Source organism: Botryllus schlosseri, chromosome 14, assembly GCF_051294905.1.
Source record: "Botryllus schlosseri isolate E-star chromosome 14, Bs_hap1, whole genome shotgun sequence".
NCBI classification, from domain to species: domain Eukaryota; kingdom Metazoa; phylum Chordata; class Ascidiacea; order Stolidobranchia; family Styelidae; genus Botryllus; species Botryllus schlosseri.
The window spans coordinates 11,230,863-11,250,679 of NC_137249.1; the positions used below are offsets into that span (position 1 = coordinate 11,230,863).

A 19,817-nucleotide genomic window follows, 5' to 3' on the forward strand; every position below is an offset into this window, starting at 1 on the left:
CCCATAGTAACTGCCAGCTCTATTTTTTGGAACTTGCTTATTACATCAGTGGTCACTGGTCAAGTAGCATTCAGTCCGTGATATGTATTTGTATATCATTGCATGGCATCTCAGATATCGCTGCTGCTACTCTACAAGAACTCAGGAAGGTAGTACGGTGTATTATTGATTGAAGACGCCATGTCGTATCGACTCCTCTACGTTTTCATTGTATCATATTCTTGTGGTGTTTGATCTGATGAAATTCGTAGTATAATCTGAGATAAACAAGGATGCTGGATGATAAATTTCCAAGCACAATGCATTGTGTGGAACTAGATTACGAGCACGTTCCTTTCATCTTTCAGAACCTATTGCGAGATTGCTTCCGAGTCCGACTGATGGCTCTGAGCCATGTGACGATGTGTATAATATCACTGCTCTGAGCTGACTATAGATTATTATAACCTCCGTAATCCAAGCTCTGAATCTCATTCTAACTCGGATTAAGATGAAGATATTGTATGACGTCACAATGTAGCTGATAAATATGATATCTTGAAGAAAATTCTCAAACGGGGTTTTCACTAACGATGAGTTTGAATATGACACAAAATGGAAATCTCGTGTGGAGCGGATTCGCGGGTAAAGGCTTGAAAAGATACGCACGCTATGCTGCTAATTTCATACTATCCTGAAATTAGTCACATATGATATTAACAACAAAAGTGTGCAGGACAGCTTGCATATCTAGGATAGTCCAGCGACCTTGAAACGGATAACACGTGAAAGAATATGAAAGAATCGCAAATTTCTGGTGAATATGATTATTTCGTGGAAGAAACCAGTTCCGATCGGACAACCGAAGATACAGCGTCTTCATCTGTGAGTGATAAAAGCACTTGCACGGACACTAGCAGTGTTTGTGAAGGGGCGTCTTTAGTTAACTCACACGACAGCCCATCTGATAGCGCTGATCATGTTTCTTGGGAGGCTGACACTGCAAATGGTCATGCCCAGTCAACAACCTCGCAGTTACGGGCAAGTTTAGCCTCGAAGTCAAAAGCTAGCAGACATTCAAAAGAAGTTAGGAGGCAAATTGGAATTAAAGATAGATTAATGCAAAGAACATTCGATCGAGTTTCAACAAATCGCGAAGGATTGCATCGCGGCTCGGAAGAAAAGTGTGTAGAACCTAGAAAACAGTTTGCAGCTAGGTCCAAACGCATACTCAAAGATTTCGGCTTGGACAAGAAACGAGAGTTTCGCGATCGCATCAACCTCTCGTTAGCTGCATCTGGCAGAGCTTCGAAATCTTCGCGTGAGCGCGTACGAACGTCAGGCGGTCCTCGTGCGCCAGCAAACGTCAAGTTTTCTCAGGTGAACGATTCTGCGGGGAAGATAAAGGCGGCGAAGTCAGACGTACAAATGCCGAAAGTTGTTCGTAAAACGAATTCTCGTTCGAGATACCCGCCAATTTCGGAACGAAAAGGGAAAATCGATAAACCCGGGAATGATTTGCGGCCGACGACTGATAAGAACACAACTAATAACGCGAAAGGAAAGCCGAGAAACGATCAATTCCGTCGAAGGAGGCTATCTGGGAGTACACCCGCCCAAGAGAACAACCAATCACATCGCAGGCGATCAGCGACGAGCCCAGGGTGAGTTGCGATTGATTTTTGGCCCATTCCGTTGAGTCACAAACTCGCAACGCTACTGAAAATCTAAAATAGTATGATTAATTTACAATTTCTTCTATATAGTATACCAGCAATGCTTTTTGACAAGCTTGAAAGTGGGCCGTCTGGTGTGCTGACGTGGAACTTAATTTGAGAATGATTTAGTAAATTCACAGGGTTGTAGTGACTTGAGTCACGATTTTCTGATGAATTGACTTGACTCTAGTCAAATTTTGAAAATACGGAAATGACTAGACTCGAGTCAATCTGCGTATTGACTCGACTTGGACTCGATTCAGTGCGCATGACTCGAACTAACTCATATGACTCGAGACTCAGACGGCCAAGACCGATATTTCATTGTAATTTCAAAGAATAGGCCTAGTAAAGTTAGGGTTACCATACGTCCTCTTTTAAGAGGATTTGTCCTCTTTTTTGACTTTTTTGAAAGTGTCCTCGGAGGACGCCCTTTTGTCCTCTTTTTTGAGATTTTGTCCTCTTTTTTGAAAATCTACGTCAGATTTAGAGCAAATTGCGAGTGATATGACGTAAATTAGCACAGAACTGACGCTCCGGCGGGTATTTCGGAGTGAAACGGTTATTTTAGCTCTGGGCGGAAAGATGACCTTCCTTTTTTTTTTTAGTCAACCGATCACAAAGTGGGAAAAATTCACCGGTTTTTGAGAATTCTTCTCCGGTTTTGCAAGTCTTAAATTTCTGAAAAAGTGTCCTCTTTTTAGATTTCCAAAATATGGTAATCCTAAGTAAAGTAAACGCACTGTTGGGATCTCGTCTATTGGTACTGGTACTTGAAAATGCGACCAGAAACTGCTAAAGGTGATGGAACTTGGTATTTTATAAATGCAAACCATTCGATATCAAGAAACAGAGTTATGAAAAGTGGGTTTAACAAGACTTTTACGCGAAACCGAGCACTGAGCAGTCAGCACAATGACTTGGACTCGTACTCGAGTCATCATACCATGACTCGGACTCGACTCGCTGCTCGCTGACTTGGACTCGGACTTGACTCGGTGGTGAATTGAAATTGACTCTCCACTTGACACGAGTCAAAACTATAAAAGTGAAATTGTCTTATGACTTGGTTACAACCCTGTAAATTCGTATGGGTCAGTGGTCGGGAACCTATGACTCGCGAGCCATATATGGCTCTTTTGGGTATAAGATATGGCTATTTGCTAAATATTTATTTTTGTACTAAATTGATCAATATTGCAGCAACTTGTGGGCAAATTTTCATCACGGCCAGAATAATTATTCTCGTGGTAGTATAAACATATCTTTGAAACTTGAAGACAATGCCGTCTTCAGGTCTTGGGGCCCAGACCACCTCTTTTTAAAATCCTCAAATTTAAGTTACTGTCGCGCCGTCGACCAGTATCACTCGTGAATTCTATATACCGGACTTGCGATACGTTGATTAATCAAAGAGCATAGCAGACATAGCGACGCCCATATCCAACGTTCTTTTCAAATACACATTGCCTTACTGATCTACGGCTCGAAATGTAGGCCTACTCAGCACCGCAACTGCCGCACCCCGAACCCCCCAATTGGGGGGCCCAAAATTATTTCGTGAATTAGCATAAATCATAGAGTATTTTTCAAAATTTGTGCAATCTTCCAACATTTTTTCGCGCTGCGCGCGAATTCAAGTATCCATTTATCTTTATTATTGGGTATTGGGCCATTACCGCGCCACGACCCACCAAGACATACAATCAAGTTTTAGGCCATATTACATGCGACTCCAAGAAGTGTGCTAGAACGATCGGCAGCGAGAAAGCCTTGGCCGAAAGGGTCTATGCCCTTATGCTGACCAAAGACTTCGTTATATATACAAAATACATATAGGTTTAATTGTCCATAGGCGCCTAAATGACTGGCGCCGAATGCTCCTGTCTTTGCAATCTGAACCTCACAAGACAAATACCATCCCGCTGGGAAAAATTTTATGCCAGTGAAGAAATACTAATTTGAAATCGTCTGCGTCTCTTAGTTTAGAAGCGTACGTTTGGGCGATTCTATATTTTTGATATAGCATACTGATGGAAGTCACGAAATAACATCATGTAACGAAGTCATATAAACGGGTCCGCCCGCCCGAAGATGTTTAATTACTATTTACGGGCCCTCCCGTTTTCAAGACACTTCACTCAGCTCTACCGGTAAATCTAATTACGTGAGAAGAGAGGACAATAAATTGATAGCATAATATATGCAATAGCCGATCTGATTGACCGATTTTATCATAAATTATCGAAAATTTTCACGCTTCACGCTGGCTCACAATCCAGTACAGATGATTTCGTGACAAACGCGAACAACGTGATGGAGGGGTCGTTTCATCACCATATGGGAGCCCAAGACCCACCTTTTTGGGGGCCTGACGAGGTGCTGTTTCGTTCCTGCCAACGGGTATACGCCCGAAGATGTTTAATTATTATTGAGTGGTCCCACCTTTTCAAACACACCTCACTCAGCTCAATCGGCAAATCTGATAACGTGAGCAGAGAGAAGATCAAGATTGATAACAATATATATGCAATTCCCGATCATACTGACCGATTCAGTAATGAATTCTAGCAATTTCTCGCGCTTCGCACGCTTAGGCGGCAAAAGCTGATTCACTAAACGAACTCCCCACGCATATGATAAATAGCGGTAAACAGGGTATCGCCCGAGGGGGGTCTGGTGAGCGAAGCCCCCCAGAAGTTCGGTTTATAACCCCATGGGGGGCCCACGACCAAAGTTTTTTGGGGGGGCCTGACGAAGTGCTGTTACGGCCCTGGGCCTACTGCTGTGGACGTGACATTCACAATTACAAACTCGAATAACAAACAACGCTATAGCTATCCACGTTTTTGATGGGTAAGTAGCTCTGTATAGTCCCGGCGATAAAATGTATGCGTGTAGCGCAACGTTATGTTACCGCCGAATACTTTGAGAACTGAGAAGTCAATTAGTATTTAGATTTTCGGAATCAGTGTGTCATTTACATTCGATTATTATCAGATCTCATAAATTTTAAGCTATTTACGATGAATTGCGTTATCAATGGTGAGGCTTGGCCCGTCTGTGTCTTACTTCTCGTTTCGAGCTTTATGTTCGAACAATAGTGAGTTCGAATTAGTGCTACAATGACGTCAGTTGACAGTTGATTGGCATGTGTGGCTCTCCCGGAGTTAAAATTAATTATCCTAAAATTAATGCCAATGCCCATTAGCCTACTTAGGAGACAAATCTACACCTCGAGTTCGATACGAAGTTGGAGTAATTGTGAAAAACAAAGTTAGTCTCGCGCCTGCAAGTAATATCATAATTTGCTGTACCTAACATCGCACGACTTGAAATGTCTGATTGCACAATGGGTTGATCATTCATGGGAAAGTTAGACAATGCAGTTTTCAAATTCATATCGTTATCCTAATCATTGGCTCGTAATGGAAGCTACAGCCAACCATAATCCCAATTATTAGGCAGCTTGTTCGCACTGTCGGTAAAATGTAGGCTTATAGAGCAACGTTTACCGTCGAGGAATTTAAGAGATGAGTAGAAAAATTGGCCAAATGATATCCCCATAATGTCATATATATATCTATACTTCAATCTAATATTTGCAGATGTAGTCGGCAGCGTGATATTTAGTAGCCCTATTCTGTATCGTGTCCATTCCAGAGTTTCTCTTCCATCGCCAGAGATCATCGAAACATACCCCGGCGGACGACTGGCATACATGATGCACGCCCCGATACGACAGCAGGCCAACGCACTGAACCTGAAAAACGGGAAAGTGATCATGATTTCGAAATCCGACGACCACCTGACCGCGACGGATCGGCCCGCTTGTCGCGAAGTCAAATCCACAAGACATCTCAGTAAGGAGAATACCTCCGACCCTACAGCATTTTCTATTTTATTAAAGCCTGTTTGCAATTTCTTGAAGAGGTCGACGTCAGAGAGGGAACGCCACGTCCTCCTGAGATGAAGTTGTCGGAAGGAGCTGTGACGATTCAGGAGAGAGCAAAAAGCCTGCAGAAAGAAATCAAAAAGATGAGAGGAGAAACGGAGCTAGCTGCTTTCAACGCAAGCAGTGACACAAAAATCGCTAAGGTAACCGTGGTATGTAATATTCTCGATTTATCCGAGTCAAATTTCAGCGACTGAAATATTGTTTGGGAAAATGCTATGGATTATTGTAGATTGCAATTATGATCGTGAAACCAGATTAATGACGCATATAGATTCTATTTTCTATAGGGTAATCTCACATTCATTCGAATATTCAATTTTTAATATTGCGCCGTGTTCGTATGTTTTAGGAGTTTCATTGATATAGTATGATTCTTTTCATATATGAAAATCTGATAAAGAGTTCATTCGGTTACCTAATGACATTCAAAAACTTTATGGAATGATTATCTGGTTTGATGCCAAATCTCGGCGATTTGATACTTTCACCAAATTCCATAGTCATCTTATATGACCTTGCGTATAGTTGCTAAACGCACAATTGATACAAACAGATTTAAAATTAATATGTAATTATGGCTGTCTTCGGGCTTAGATCCCTTATTATAATTGTATAGTTTGAGATGAGGCGTGTAGTATATATTCAGGGAGTTCAAAATAACATGAAAACATGTTTACGCTAACCGCCATCAAACCTTGCAAGGTTGCATTTAAAGGAAATAGCGCGTTTTAAAACCAACCCAGAGCAAAAGCCTTTGAAAAAATTGGTGCCAGGTCGGCGAACACGCCATCAACTGCCAATTCCTGAAATTGCGTCAACTGTAGGTTCATTAAAGTTCTTGATAATCTTGTTGTAATTAATAAAATACATATATTTTACATACGGGTACGCACATCGCAAGAAAATAACAACTTGAAATCGAGGCATGGTAGCCTATTGCGCAAGATATTATCATCTTAGATAAGCCACATGTTAAAATTTTCTATTTTTGCTTCAAAGATTGGTCGAAACAGATGGAATTTTAATTCAGAAAAAACACCACGATCCAGCTAGGAGGATGTCTTTCATGAGGGCATTGAAAGAGGGCGATCATAGGAGAAATCTTCTGCGAAAAGGTTTCATGACGACCGTCGGAAAGGTCGTTCCAAAGGATCATTCCATTGTACTGATTGGACAAGCTCAGATGAAAAATGGAGAACGAGTGTAAGTCCCAGCATGTCAACCTATTTGTTTCATTTGTCCGTTTATGATTCACAATGCGCAGACAATGGGCCGTCTACAATGGTAGGCCTATAAAGTAGGCTACTAGCTGTAAAATAGCAAATGATAAGTTCACCGACAGTACAAAATCTACGATATAAACGAAAATTTTGACTTATTTTGATGGTTCAAAAAAAATCGCCCTAGTTATGAGCAATTATATCGCCGTACGCTCTAATCACACGCGGGTTGTTGTCACATTCTGAGTGATGTGTAATCAGTAGGGCGATTATTTTTTACCTCAAAAGCGTAACATTTTGCACTAAAAAATCGAAATATTGACATTTTTTACATTATTAAATCTAATTTTGACAAAATTTGGCCTGCAAGTATTTGAATTAGGCATTGTTGCAAATAATGTTAGAATTGTAGTACTTTTCTACATTTCGAGTTGGAACTGTTTGCCCTTGCAGCTTGGCAAGAATAGAGAAAAAACGTTCAATGGCAGCAAGTGTTTACTTTCAGCATTAAATGTCAGTGTATACTAGTACAGTGCTATAGTAACCTACGCCTGTTACTTCATACCGACTTTTTAACCTACTATAAATATCTCTCGTTTGTAGCTGTGCTAATCATCACGCCATGTCAACCTAATTGTTTCATTCGATCGTTTATGGTTCACAATGAGTATACACAATGGACCATCCATAAAATTAGCCTATGCCTATAATTAAGGCTACAAGGTCTAAAATGATGAATGATGAGTTCACCGACAGTGCAACTTCTGCGACACCAACGAAATTCATTTGCTAAAATTTTATGGCTTTGTAAACAATTTTGTAAATTTTTTGACCCAACGCTACAATTTTGACAAAGTCTTGACTTTTTTTGACATGTCAAAAAATAATCCCCCTATCAGATTACACGATGCAATTGTAGCAGCACGGTGGCTTGTTTTGCATCGGAAAAGTATACAATAAATTATAAATACATCATGTGTAGAAACAAGAGGGAGATATATATTCCCATTTTCGCGTTCATGACACAGAATATCACCGTTTTATTTCAGAAAGACTGTAGTCCTCGGGACATTGCTTGTCGAAGAAAAGAACATTGGATCTGGAGACTCCATTTTGAAACTAGCAAAAAAGCAAAAGGATCTCATAACTGGAAAGGTTAGCTTATCCTCGTTGCCTCAGAAGCGAAACCAAAAAGCGACTGGGAGCCTGTGGAAATCAAACGGGCTCGAAAATAACAAAGAGCCAGGCAGAGTAGGCGCAAAGGCCAACCAATCAAAGGAGCCTGACGCACGAAAAGACAATAAGTGGACTAATCCGTTTCGGTTAAATAAAGATTCCGATTTTTCGTCGGTAGAAAACAACTCGACCGCGTCACAAAACCGAAAAGATAAAGCAAGCAAACTACTGTTTCCATTTGGCCGTGATCATAAAACTACTCAGAATAATAAAGCGCCCGAGTCTACATTGTCCGGAGGCGGCACTCATACCGCGGCTAGCAAGATGAGCAGACCAACCACGCCAAAAGGACGGGAAAATGTCGCCGCTGGTAATACTCGGAAAGAGCCGACGAAAAAGGCTAGCGCGTCCGCGGTGGACAAAAAACGTCAAAATATTCGCGAGGAGTCGACTCTGCCGCCAATTCGAGAGAATGCGAGCCGCGGAAAAAACGCCCTTCCCAATCCCGCGGAAAAGGAGAGCGCTGGTAAAGACGACAAAAAAGGAAAGATCCACCGTTCCACATTTTTCCTGTTCATGGGGAAGTCAAAGAAACGGCAAGAGGAGAAGCAGATCGTCGAAGAAGAAATCGTAGAGAAAGTAGTCGATGTGCAACACGCAGAGGTAGTTCAACAAGACCAGTTTTCAGAAGATTCGGATATCGAAGCGGACGAATCAGTTTTGAAGACAGACGCCGGTCAAACGTTCACGATAGGAAGAGACGGTCGACCTCGGCAAGTCACGAAAGATGGCAAAGTGTGCAGAAAGAATATCCTTTGGAGAGTTCCCAGCGGCCATGGAGCTCGCGATGCGAACTGCGGCCGAACTCTGCAGCGGAAAATGAAAGGCATTAGGCTTGATATACGCCGTACAACCGATGTCAGCTCTCAAAATTGGGCGAAAGGTAAATCACAAGTCGGGCTGAAAGCAAAGAAGTCCTCTTCTCGGAATCTCGCTCAGTCACGCAGTCTAGACATAATGTCTATAGATTCCGACCAAATGTCCGAGATACGTGACGCGTTGATGGGCGATCCGTATGCTTTCGAAGACATGTCTGGTACGTTTCAAGCTCGCCGCGATAAGAATGGATTGTTATACCTTCGCGGGGATGCGAATCCCTACGATTACATCGCGTCCAGCAAGTCGGCGCATTCCTCCATGCTTCATCAGGCTCTCAGCGGGGTTTTATACATCGGCACGAGATTGCGCGGGGCTATCAAAAAGAGGAAACCCCCAACTCGTTCGCGAGATTATGAAGAAATATCAGGATCTAGAGTCGAAAGCAATCTGAAGTCCACTCCGCAGGAAACCGTGGAAGAAAGTCCATCTTCTTTCGATGAATTCAGTGACAGCGATGATTCTGAAGCGGAATCCAATGAATCGGGCCCCTCTCACACATACGACGCGATAGAATCGACAGAACACTCTAGGCAGGAGGAACAAGAAACGGATGCGAAAACGTCTGATATCCCTTCCTACGACTCCGTGCACACAGGCAGCCCGTCTTACGACTCTGTACACACGACCGATTCCTTTGAATCCTCATCAGAGGGTAAAAAGTCTACTCTTACGCCGTCTGTAGGTGTTCACGGTAAACTGTTTACAGCGGTCAAAAAATGTAGTTTACCCCCATCTGTTGGCATTCGAATTTTACCTCCAGATCATAAGGTTCGAGATTACAGTGCTCAAATTGTGATTGGCCGAAGAGGACATACTGGAAAAAATCTTGAGCTTCCTCGAAGAAAAGTTATGTTCGTGCCTAATGCGGAAGCTCCTGTTACCAACAAAACGGTCAGGTTGTCCTCTTCGTGCGATACAATTTACAAGCCTAGACTCTGCGCAACACAACTACGGCCTGTGGGAAAATACAGGAGAGGCATGAGATGTTTAACCAATAGACACCAGCGGCGCATCCCACCCCCGCCGCCTCGCGAATCTCAGTCATTTCACTCATATTTCCTCACCGGAAACCTTCGACAAAGCAAAGCGTCCGAATATATCAGTAAATTTGGTGTCGACGGTTCCAATCATAGCATGGAAAAAACGGAACCGTTCCAAAAATTTACCACCAGGCCCTCCAGGTCATCGAAACAGCGCGGACTGTCGAGACTCCGCGATTACAGTGACAAAGGTTGCGGGGACTCGGTTTACAGAGAAAGTGGTTCAAATCCATCCAGCAAAGGACTGAAAACGTCTTCGATATCTACTATGACGGGAAGCACCGTGTCCGGTGTTGTCACCGGATGGACAGATCAGATTAAACCAATCGCTCCAAAAATCAGCGCTCGTACTTCATCGAGACCTCAGAAGAGTCACGGTAACAATCCGGGTATGGGTAGAATTACTAGCATAATTCGTGGATCTAGCAACGATGCGGATAGCTCCATCAGCACTCTACCCGATTCGTCAACGGACCAACCATCACGGTCTAGCAGTGTTTCTTCCGGCACCACATATTCCCGACACTTGACTGCCACCTCTACTGCCATGGACGAATATTCCACAACCAATACCGAAAGTGATATTACAGAATCGTGCAATGGCAGTTCCGAACAACTCTCTATAATTCAAGGAGACATTGAACCCATAACAGAATTCAATGCGTCGCAAATTATTCCAAGAATGAATGGTTCTTCGAGTGATAATGAAGAGATGCTTTCCAGCGCTTCTAGTGTAAATAGCGGCGAGGAATTACTATCCGAAACCACTGACATTGATCAAGAATCCGCACCAGCTAACGTTGAGATATCAGCCGACTATATCGAACATAGCAAAGTAAAAAGCACATTTTTACAACCGTCATGCAATTCGGAATTCTCGTCGAAAACCCCTCAGACTATGGATATGGACAACCGTGTTGAAGAATACTCGGTCCCATCGAACTACGTGTCGGACGCCTCAATCCACAAACCGGATAGCTGGGTCGTTTCCGAGAACAGCACCAATGGAATACCCATGCCCGTTTTGGCGGACGAACGTTTGCATGACTTCAGCACTTCGAGCTCTGATCGCACCGAATCAGTTGATGAATGCAGCGCCGTGGCTACTGCCGGGTTGAAAAAACGCGGCCGGAAAGGCGCCAGGCCGATTCAGAAAATTAGACAGTTGCTCAAGTACCTGAGAGGAGATACTCTGATTTTTAAGGCGGTTACTGAAAGAAACAATATCACAATCGATGAAGATGTTAAATTACCGTCCGCAGAATGTTGCATGAAGGCCCAAATCAGCCCGTTCGATTTTAGTCGTATTTACACCGGCAATTCTCCGAAGTGCGGGTGCATTAAGCGTTTCGAACCTTTCTTTGAGAAATTGTACGAACAAAATGCTTACGTTCCTTTAGCGAAGCGCATCGTGGACCTCTCCATGTACGAAGGACTTGAAATACATGGGCAACTGCATCCCTTGTACACCGAAAAAGATGTCGATATTTTTTGTGATAAGTTAGCTTATGAAGCGCTATCAAAAGGGGTCGCACAGTTTTCTGTATTACAGTCCCTCTCAAGCACATTGCTCGAAATCGAATCTGAAGATATGCTCGATGATATGATGGTGACAGACGTGCAAGGCGTCGTAGAGGAAATGGTTGCTAATGTAATCACCGAGGAAGCTATGCAACAAGGCAGAAGGTCCTTGATAGTGCAATCCTTCATCAACGATTCTGTCCCCAAAGTGTCAGCGAGAAAGAGTAATGATCCGAAGTTGAGGGCAATGTATCGCGTAGCCCTGAGAAATGCTGTGATTGAAGAAATTGACGAATCGAAAAGCCTGCTTGTTACGCCGAAAGCGTCGACAGTTGCGTCTAATTTATCAGTCAACACAGACGTGTTGGAAGTCGCGAGTAAATCACTCGTAAATGGTGTACTCGCCACTTCAAACTCAAGATCCCTATCCCTGAAAAAAGAAATATCCAAGAGTCGGATGGTTTTAGCAGCATCAAAGACGTCATTATCGCAGTCGCGTTCCAATATTTCTTCCGTGACAGCGACGAATGACTCGGCCCCTAATCCCTCATCAAGATGGGACGCAAAACCGCAAATTCCCGCATCCAAGCCTGGACACGACGATTCAATCGACATTACAGATTCTATTGAGGATAAATTCGACTGGATGACAGCGTGTATCGCGGATACTAGTGACCTAGAAACAAATTACCAAAAACCTTTTCAGCACATGTGCGAGGCTGAAAAATATGATAACGGCATGGAAATGAAATCCAACAAAATAAGCGAATCAGAAGGAAATAAAAAATCCACCGGTAATCATAATCCGCACATTGAGAATGTGGGAACTGAATCATTGTCACCACCGTGTGCTCCGTTCGAAATCCCTGACGGCAGTACGCTGAAGTCGAATGAAGTTGTTGAAGATACCAAACTAACTGGCGCCGCGAAATCCTCAGAAACTGAAGCAAAGATCTTCTCAAGTCACCGAGTTATCACTGTCACGCGACCAAGTCCAACAGAACATCAGACAGATGTCATGACAAACGACGAACCAACAAATAGTGAGTTTAAGTCGGCTTTTATAATAATGCATTTTGTTAAAGACTTGTTGTTGTTGTTGTTTATTAAACAGAAAAATTGGAAATGGAAAAATTGCGATCAATAGCACAACGAAGTAGAATCAAGTGAGATAAGGCGATTACTCAACTTTACCAATTTACCAATTTCCATCAAATGATAGCACCTGTAATAAGGGTAAAACGAAACCTCGGACTTTATGCAGGAGATATATATGAGATCTAATCCAAAAAAGGAGGTGATTATATTCAAAATTTCACCTCACCGATCTTTAACGGACGTATAATTCCACATGAGCAGAGTTAAATTATATAATAATATCATGGAATAGAACAATACTGATTTGAAGTGGGATACAAATTATTTTGAAAGTATGAATTTTTAATATATACATTCACGTTTGTTTGTTTATTTCAGCTGAGGTAAAAGATTCGGAACCGCTAACTCCACTGTCACGGACAGAAACCCATGGAAATTCCCCCCTTCCTTCGGATTTAAGCTGCGATAGGTTTGTGAAGAATTTATTTAGGCTTCTGTATTTCTCTCTGCTTTGTCATTGATGACAATTTCATATTAACATAATGCATAAGTCCAAGATGCAGGGATACTATAGGATGAGTACGTTAGTTAATGAGGTTGAGTAGCGTAAACTGATATTCATCGAGTTAGGTTTAATCAATTTATATGTTGTGAACAATGTTCGTACAACGTAATGTTTTGTACGGATAATTCAGAATGCATATATTTAACCCGCACACAACAAAGATTATATTTTCAGAAAGACCGTGGACTTTGCGTCTAGTGTTGAAGGAAATGGGAATCTTATGATAGCAAAATCTGTCGATATGATCGCGATTGCTGGAAATTCGTCATCTTCACTTCTGGCAACGGAGACGGAAGTTAAAGAAGTAGAAAACATCAACACCGGAGTATCTAAATCAACGAACCATGACATCTCAAAAACTGCTGACGTTAAGACCATCCCTCGAACAAGAAGCAATGTCGATAACAATAAGGAGCAATCGACTACTTCTTCTGAAACAACGGTTTCTGCAAAGCCGTCTTCAAGAAAAAATAATAATGATGAAATTGGTGAGCGACCAACACCAATGGAAATAGCAACTAAATCTGCGGGTACTTCAGAAGCCGTTCGAATCGGGACCGGGGTCGGTAAAGAGAGCAATAAAAACTGCGCGTCCGGATTCAAGTTCCATATTGGCTCAGCGAGAACTACTGAAAGAGCTCGCAGGAAATCATTTCCAGGAACCAGAATAGGACGTTTGACGCACATTGAAAATACAACAGGAACAGTCTTGAATCGCTCGAATATTCCGACGATTCAGCAGTCATCCGTGACTGATGCAAATAACAGCACTGCAGTTCCTGCCAGGCCCTGTGGCATTTTACAAGATTGGAAAGTACCGCCTACGGTCAACGACAACAACGATGTATCGACTCCTGGATCCAGCTCATCGAGATTAATGAGTCACCACAAAGCATCGAAAATCAGCAGAACATGTGGTCACGCGAAAATATTCCTGTCTTGCATACAGTGTCGCCGGGCGATTTTCAAATCGTCAATAAGTCTCAGAAATCGCTCATCCGTTCGAAAACGATCACGACGCTTAAAAGAGAGAGGATACGTTAGCTACGATAAACCAAAGGGAAACGATGTTCGATACACCCACGGAGTGAACATCACTACACCCTTTCCATCGGGTGGCATATTTCCCTGTAACGACATGCGTACTAACATCCATACTCATCATTCCCATTCAGACAGCATACCGCAATATAGTCCGTCCAGTATGGGTACCTCTGTCTACGATGAATACGAATCGTCTCATAGGAGCTTGTCGAGTGGTTCTACAACTTCATGTAACTTCACGGGTGGTCAAGTTGTCATCGGCAGGACTAGTATGCAGAAAGATCTTTACATTGACCATATGAACTCGGGAAGATCGCCGATACAAATCGCCATGAAAAATCCCGCTCCGGGACCAAATATCCACTGCTTATACAGTGCCACACCTTCCAACTTCCTAGACTGCGGGCAGAGAATCGTGATAGGTCGCGAAAATACACCCGACGATGTGTCGGCCCGGGGTGTTAAACGTGAAAAACCGTCGACGCACCCTTGCGGGTGTTCTAAACCCACCGGTAAATCGCCGAGAAGCGACTGCGAACTGGACGATGAGAAAATTGTGGAGAAAGTTCGCCGTATGTTCCGCTCGCACTCTCCGCGTTCGGGCGGGAAGAACTCCAACGTCAAGTTGTCACGTGACGGTACGGAAATTCAGGAGCACAGCAAAATCACGTGTATTGACAAAGCAGACGCTTCCGTACAAACTTCAGCACGGAAAGGATATGATTTTTCATCGGACAGGGAATCCACGGTGTCCTCGTCCGATGACCAAGAAGGATATGTGCAGTCGCCTAGTGCGCGAGGAGTCACGAAGAAAACTCGACCATTGCAATCCACGAGATCAACTTCAACAATCTCGAAATCATCGCGTGGGGAATGTTCGTCGTCATCTCGTAGCGCCGAGAGTCATTCTTCCAACTTTCAAACTCTTCCGAGGGTTGCAAATAAACCGAATTCTGTGCTGGATATCTTCGATGAGCTGAAACAAGAACTGAGCGAGCTCGGTTCGATCATCGACACTAGTAAAGTAAGGAAAAATCGTGACGCTGGAATTCTTGGCGACGCGATTCCGCGGCTAAATATTCAAAGTGCAACTGAAATAGCCGCGTTGAATGATCCCGTCGCTGTCAGTAAGCAGTCACAAGGGAATTCAACACAGCAAGTAGATGAGCCCACCTCATCTCCGGTTTCTGATGTCGACACGCAAAATATCGAATCAAAATCTATTTCCAGTTGAGTAAAACCTTTCATTGTATTGTTCATAACACTTCGGTCTAGCCATTAAATCGCTATGTGTGCACTTGTGCAATGCATATAAATAGGTATAGATATAATACTGTCAAAGCTACATCTTCTCATTTGTTTCATAGAAAACCGGAAGATCAGTTTCGCTGCCATGTTCGGCAAACCGCAGGTCACCTGCAAAGACGAGGTCGCTGGCAGTCGAACTCACGGTGAAATCGATTCCAAATCACATAACGTTGGAATCTCTGCGTCGAGGAATATGTTTGACGTATTGAAGCAAATACCGCTCGTATCTGGCACACCGTCTTCGACAAGGCGACGCAAATTATCGCAAATCGGTTAGTTACCCATCATCATTACAGCCAAGAGGCAGTGTAACTTCGTGATCAGTGTATACAACTTAATTAAATTACAAGCTTAAGTCTCTATTCATCCTTTGATTACATCCTTTCCTCTAATTTCTACGCACGTATCGTATCAGATTCATCCGATGACGGACCTCCTCCAAAAGTAATGTCCAGCTCTAGCGGACAAGAGCAGGAGAATATCTCGCGCAGAGGCATCAGCGTCGTCTCCTCCTCAAATATGTCGCGAAAGTCGAGCGTACAGGCAGGTGTTGATGCTAAACACCAACTGCCAGTAGCGGAGTTGAAAGAATACTTCGAAAAAGACAGATCGGCGCAACGAAAATCGGTACGCAAACTTACAGCAGGCCGAATTTCGCGGCATAATACTCTTCTACCTTAGCTAAGGCGACGTGTTAGTGTTGGTCTACCGAACCGCAGAGACAGCATTTCAAGGACGCCATCTAACGTGGACAAGAACGTGTCGCAAATCTCTCAACAGAAAAACGACAGAACGAAAAGCCTTCCCGCAGGAAAGCTGGTAAAGGTAAGCACCGGTAAATAAATTAACAGACTTCTCATTTGATATTGAACTCTATCTGTCTCATAGATGAGCGCCGTATCACTTCAACAGAGTAATTCTGCGCCGCTTGGCAATGGAAATCAAAACCTTGTGCGGCAGTCGTTGAAATCCGACAATGGGGGATCGATGGTGATCGTCGGTGCAGAACGTAATAGAAAACAATCTATGAATACGTCAACCGACAGCGTCGTTGATGACGACAACGACGAGGATGATAGCAGCTACGCATCTGCAACTCCTACAAATGGGGACAAAGAGCGTAAAAAGAGTTCAATCGTAAGAAATGAATTACCCGGACGCAGAAGATCAAATCGCTCCCCTTCAGTGGACGAAAATGCCGCTAATGACCACGAGAAAACGAGGCGGAGCAGTTCAGTTAAATATCATGAAGAACCCTATCAGATCCAGGCCAATCGAGCTGATTCACTAGCGAGAAACGAAATACCGGGTCACATACAATCAAGATATGCCTCCTCGACTGGCAGAAACGAAAATCCCGACGGATTTCAATTGAATTGCCTCATCACAGAAAACCAAATAACGACAGTCCAACTGAACAAAGTAAAGCAATCGGACCCACCTATCGTACTGCAAGATCACAGCAAACCGAGCCACTGTCGTGCAATCGCCGGAAACCAAATATGCAACCAGATTAATCCCAGGCGAAATAGCTCCATACCATGGTGCGAAGTACCAGACACCGTAACGAAAAGGCGTGATACCACAAGTGGACAGAATTATGTACCAATCGACGCCCAATATAGACGTAAGAGTTCAATCGCGAGGAATAAACCGTCCGATCATGCAGACCCGGCCAACGGAGGTTCACCAGACGAAATTGAAGAATTGGAACATTCAGGATCAAGGCGCAAGAGTTCGCTTCGACGGAGTGAACAAGTGAAACAAAGAACCAAAAGCTCTATCGGTAGAAACGAGATACCAGATCATATTTTGTCAAAGCGAAAAAGTTCAGCTGGAAAAGGCGGGTCGCATTCGGAAACAAGGCGCAGCAGTTCGATTCGAAGGGGTGAACTAACAGATCACGCGAAACACAGAATCGATAGTTCGACTGGTGGAGATGATGAAACGGAGCACGTTTCGCCCAGGCGCAAAAGTTCAGCCGGAAGAAACGGTATACCCGATCATGTAAAATCACGACATCGCAGTTCGATGAATAACGGTGTATACTTCCCTGAGAAACACAGACGCAGTGGTTCAGTTGGCAGAGACGAAACGAGCCTTAATGCGCAAAGAACGCATTCCTCCATATCAAATAATTCAGCAGAAAGTAAGGAATCATTGTCGGAACCTGAAGAGATAAATCGCGCTGCATCGAGGCATAACTCCAGCGCGCGTGCTCGAGACAGCGAGATCACGACAGAAATCTCACAATCAACACTCGGCAACGCTGCTGCGACCGACTCCGATCAAACGGGTACGTCTGCTGGCCCCGAATCTACTGACTCGAGTATGAGTGAAGTAACGGAATGCGGCAAAACGAGACATCACCCGCACGTGAGTACCGGTAAAAGCTCGGCTACGTCACAATCGTCAGAATACACACAAGGCGGCGCTCCTTATCACAATAAGAGAACAAAAGGGAAAAAGGGCACAAATAGACGCTTCATCGCGGCGAGCCAAATCGAGTCGTCTGCGGAATCCTCACTCTCCGATAATCCGACCCAACAGCCGCACTCAACCCGGAATAAACGAAGAGCTAAGTCAGTTTCTTACAGTCGTGACATTACCGCCGGTCGATCCGTCGTAAGCAAGCCGTCAGGGAAGTCAGACACAGACACCACAAACAGCAGCAGTAACATTGTAGCGAAAGTATACGATATGGACGACATAGCCAGTCGATCGAGTAGAAAGTTGTCGGTTGTTCCGTCCGATTCTAAAAGAAAACGAAAGCACAGCCAACGCCTTCATGGCGGCCCCGAAACGGTGATCTGCAGTCAAACAAGCACTGACGAGTCCAGTGATTGCTTGGAATCCACGGAAACGGGGAAGACGCAGAAAAGAGAGCGAAGTCGGAGGAGGTGTAAAAGGCGACGGTCGAAATGTGGAAATTCTTCATTTACGGACGCTTTGTGCAGTTTCTTTACTCTTCACGACGATATTCGAATCGACGGTTTCGAGACTGTCATACGAATCGGAGCTTTGTTTATTATTGTAATGTATGCCATGCATGAGGAAATATTTAATTACGACGGAAATTTTCCGACGTGACAAAATGTGAATAAACACTACTTATGCGACTTTCGAAGGAATTGCACTAGGCCTGGAGTGGTATATAGCTTAGGGTTGTCATTCGTCCGAAATTTCCGGGATTTCACTGTTTATACTAAAATGTCCGGAATTTCGATGGCGTGAAGTAGTCTGAAAATTTTTTCGTACATCAACATGTCCGGAATTTCACTGATTAAACTGCGTCCGAAAGGAAATTCCAAAATATACTTGAATGTCCGGAATTTTGAAGACGTGAAGTAGGCTGAAACTTTTTTGGTACATCAACATGTCCGGAATTTTACTGATTAAACTGCGTTCGAAAGGAAATTCCAAAATATACTTGAATGTCCGGAATTTTGAAGACGTGAAGTAGACTGAAAAATTGTTCGTAAGTCAACATAAACAGAATTTTAAACAGATTTATGCTACTTGAAATTTATTACTTCGCGCTGCGCTCGATTTAGTGTTCCATATATTAATAAAAATATGGAACCATACCACCCTCTCAAAAATACAATCAAAAATGAATAAAAACAGTATCATTTACTGAAATAAGTGTGCTAAGCGACACCGTCACGACACCAATGGTTGGTGGTTCGAGTCTCGGCTCTGCCATGTTTCTATGTGTCGGAGGTTTATCTGGGCTCCTCATCGCTTATCCCGCTGTTAACGCAGCGCCTTGAAAAAGCCCAGAGGAAGAGTGAGCCGAGCTCCGAAGTCGGCAGCAGAGACCAGCAAGAGGACGCATGAAAGCGAGAGCGAATGGAAGAGTGGATGTGCGCGAGCATGAAAGTCGTCCTGAGAATACAAAAAGCAAAGAAAATGAACTTTACGAATGCATTGTCGTGGCGCACAAGGCCTAAACAGGCGATAAGCGCCACTGTCGTTGTTGTGTGATTACAATAATAATAATAAATACTGAAATAAGTCTAATTGTAATTGGAATTATAAGATAACGGTGTGGTCCTAGAGTCGGTAAAGTCCGTTTGGATGCTTTATTCCATTGCTTTTCAACCTTATAGAGCTCTATATTCGCACATTATGGAAAATAAATTTCATTCGCACTAACTAACCGAAAATTGTTGTACAAAAAAAGATCAAGATACTTCACAATATTTTGTTCAGATGTGCAACAAATTGTCTACTATAGCTTTAAGCCAT

General features: G+C 43.4%; 2 protein-coding genes across 3 annotated transcripts in view; both read left to right on the forward strand.

The window, feature by feature from the left end:
* The window catches only part of LOC145455301 (procollagen C-endopeptidase enhancer 2-like), a 97,127-nt gene that overhangs the window by 70,726 nt on the left and 6,584 nt on the right, over positions 1-19,817 (forward strand). The window lies entirely within an intron of this gene.
* Positions 542-18,685, forward strand: LOC145455293 (uncharacterized). Of its 2 annotated transcripts, none has more exons than XM_080333244.1 (11): positions 542-1,643; positions 5,361-5,560; positions 5,629-5,795; positions 6,686-6,858; positions 7,925-12,594; positions 13,028-13,118; positions 13,389-15,487; positions 15,626-15,838; positions 15,982-16,193; positions 16,248-16,391; positions 16,455-18,685. In XM_080333244.1, the coding sequence occupies exons 1-11, from the start codon at positions 775-777 to the stop codon at positions 18,654-18,656; spliced, it is 11,040 nt and encodes a 3,679-aa protein (XP_080189370.1). In that variant the 5' UTR covers positions 542-774; the 3' UTR covers positions 18,657-18,685. The 2 variants fall into 2 exon arrangements, with proteins under 2 accessions (XP_080189370.1, XP_080189371.1); XM_080333245.1 differs by having other exon boundaries at positions 1,342-1,643; positions 5,381-5,560.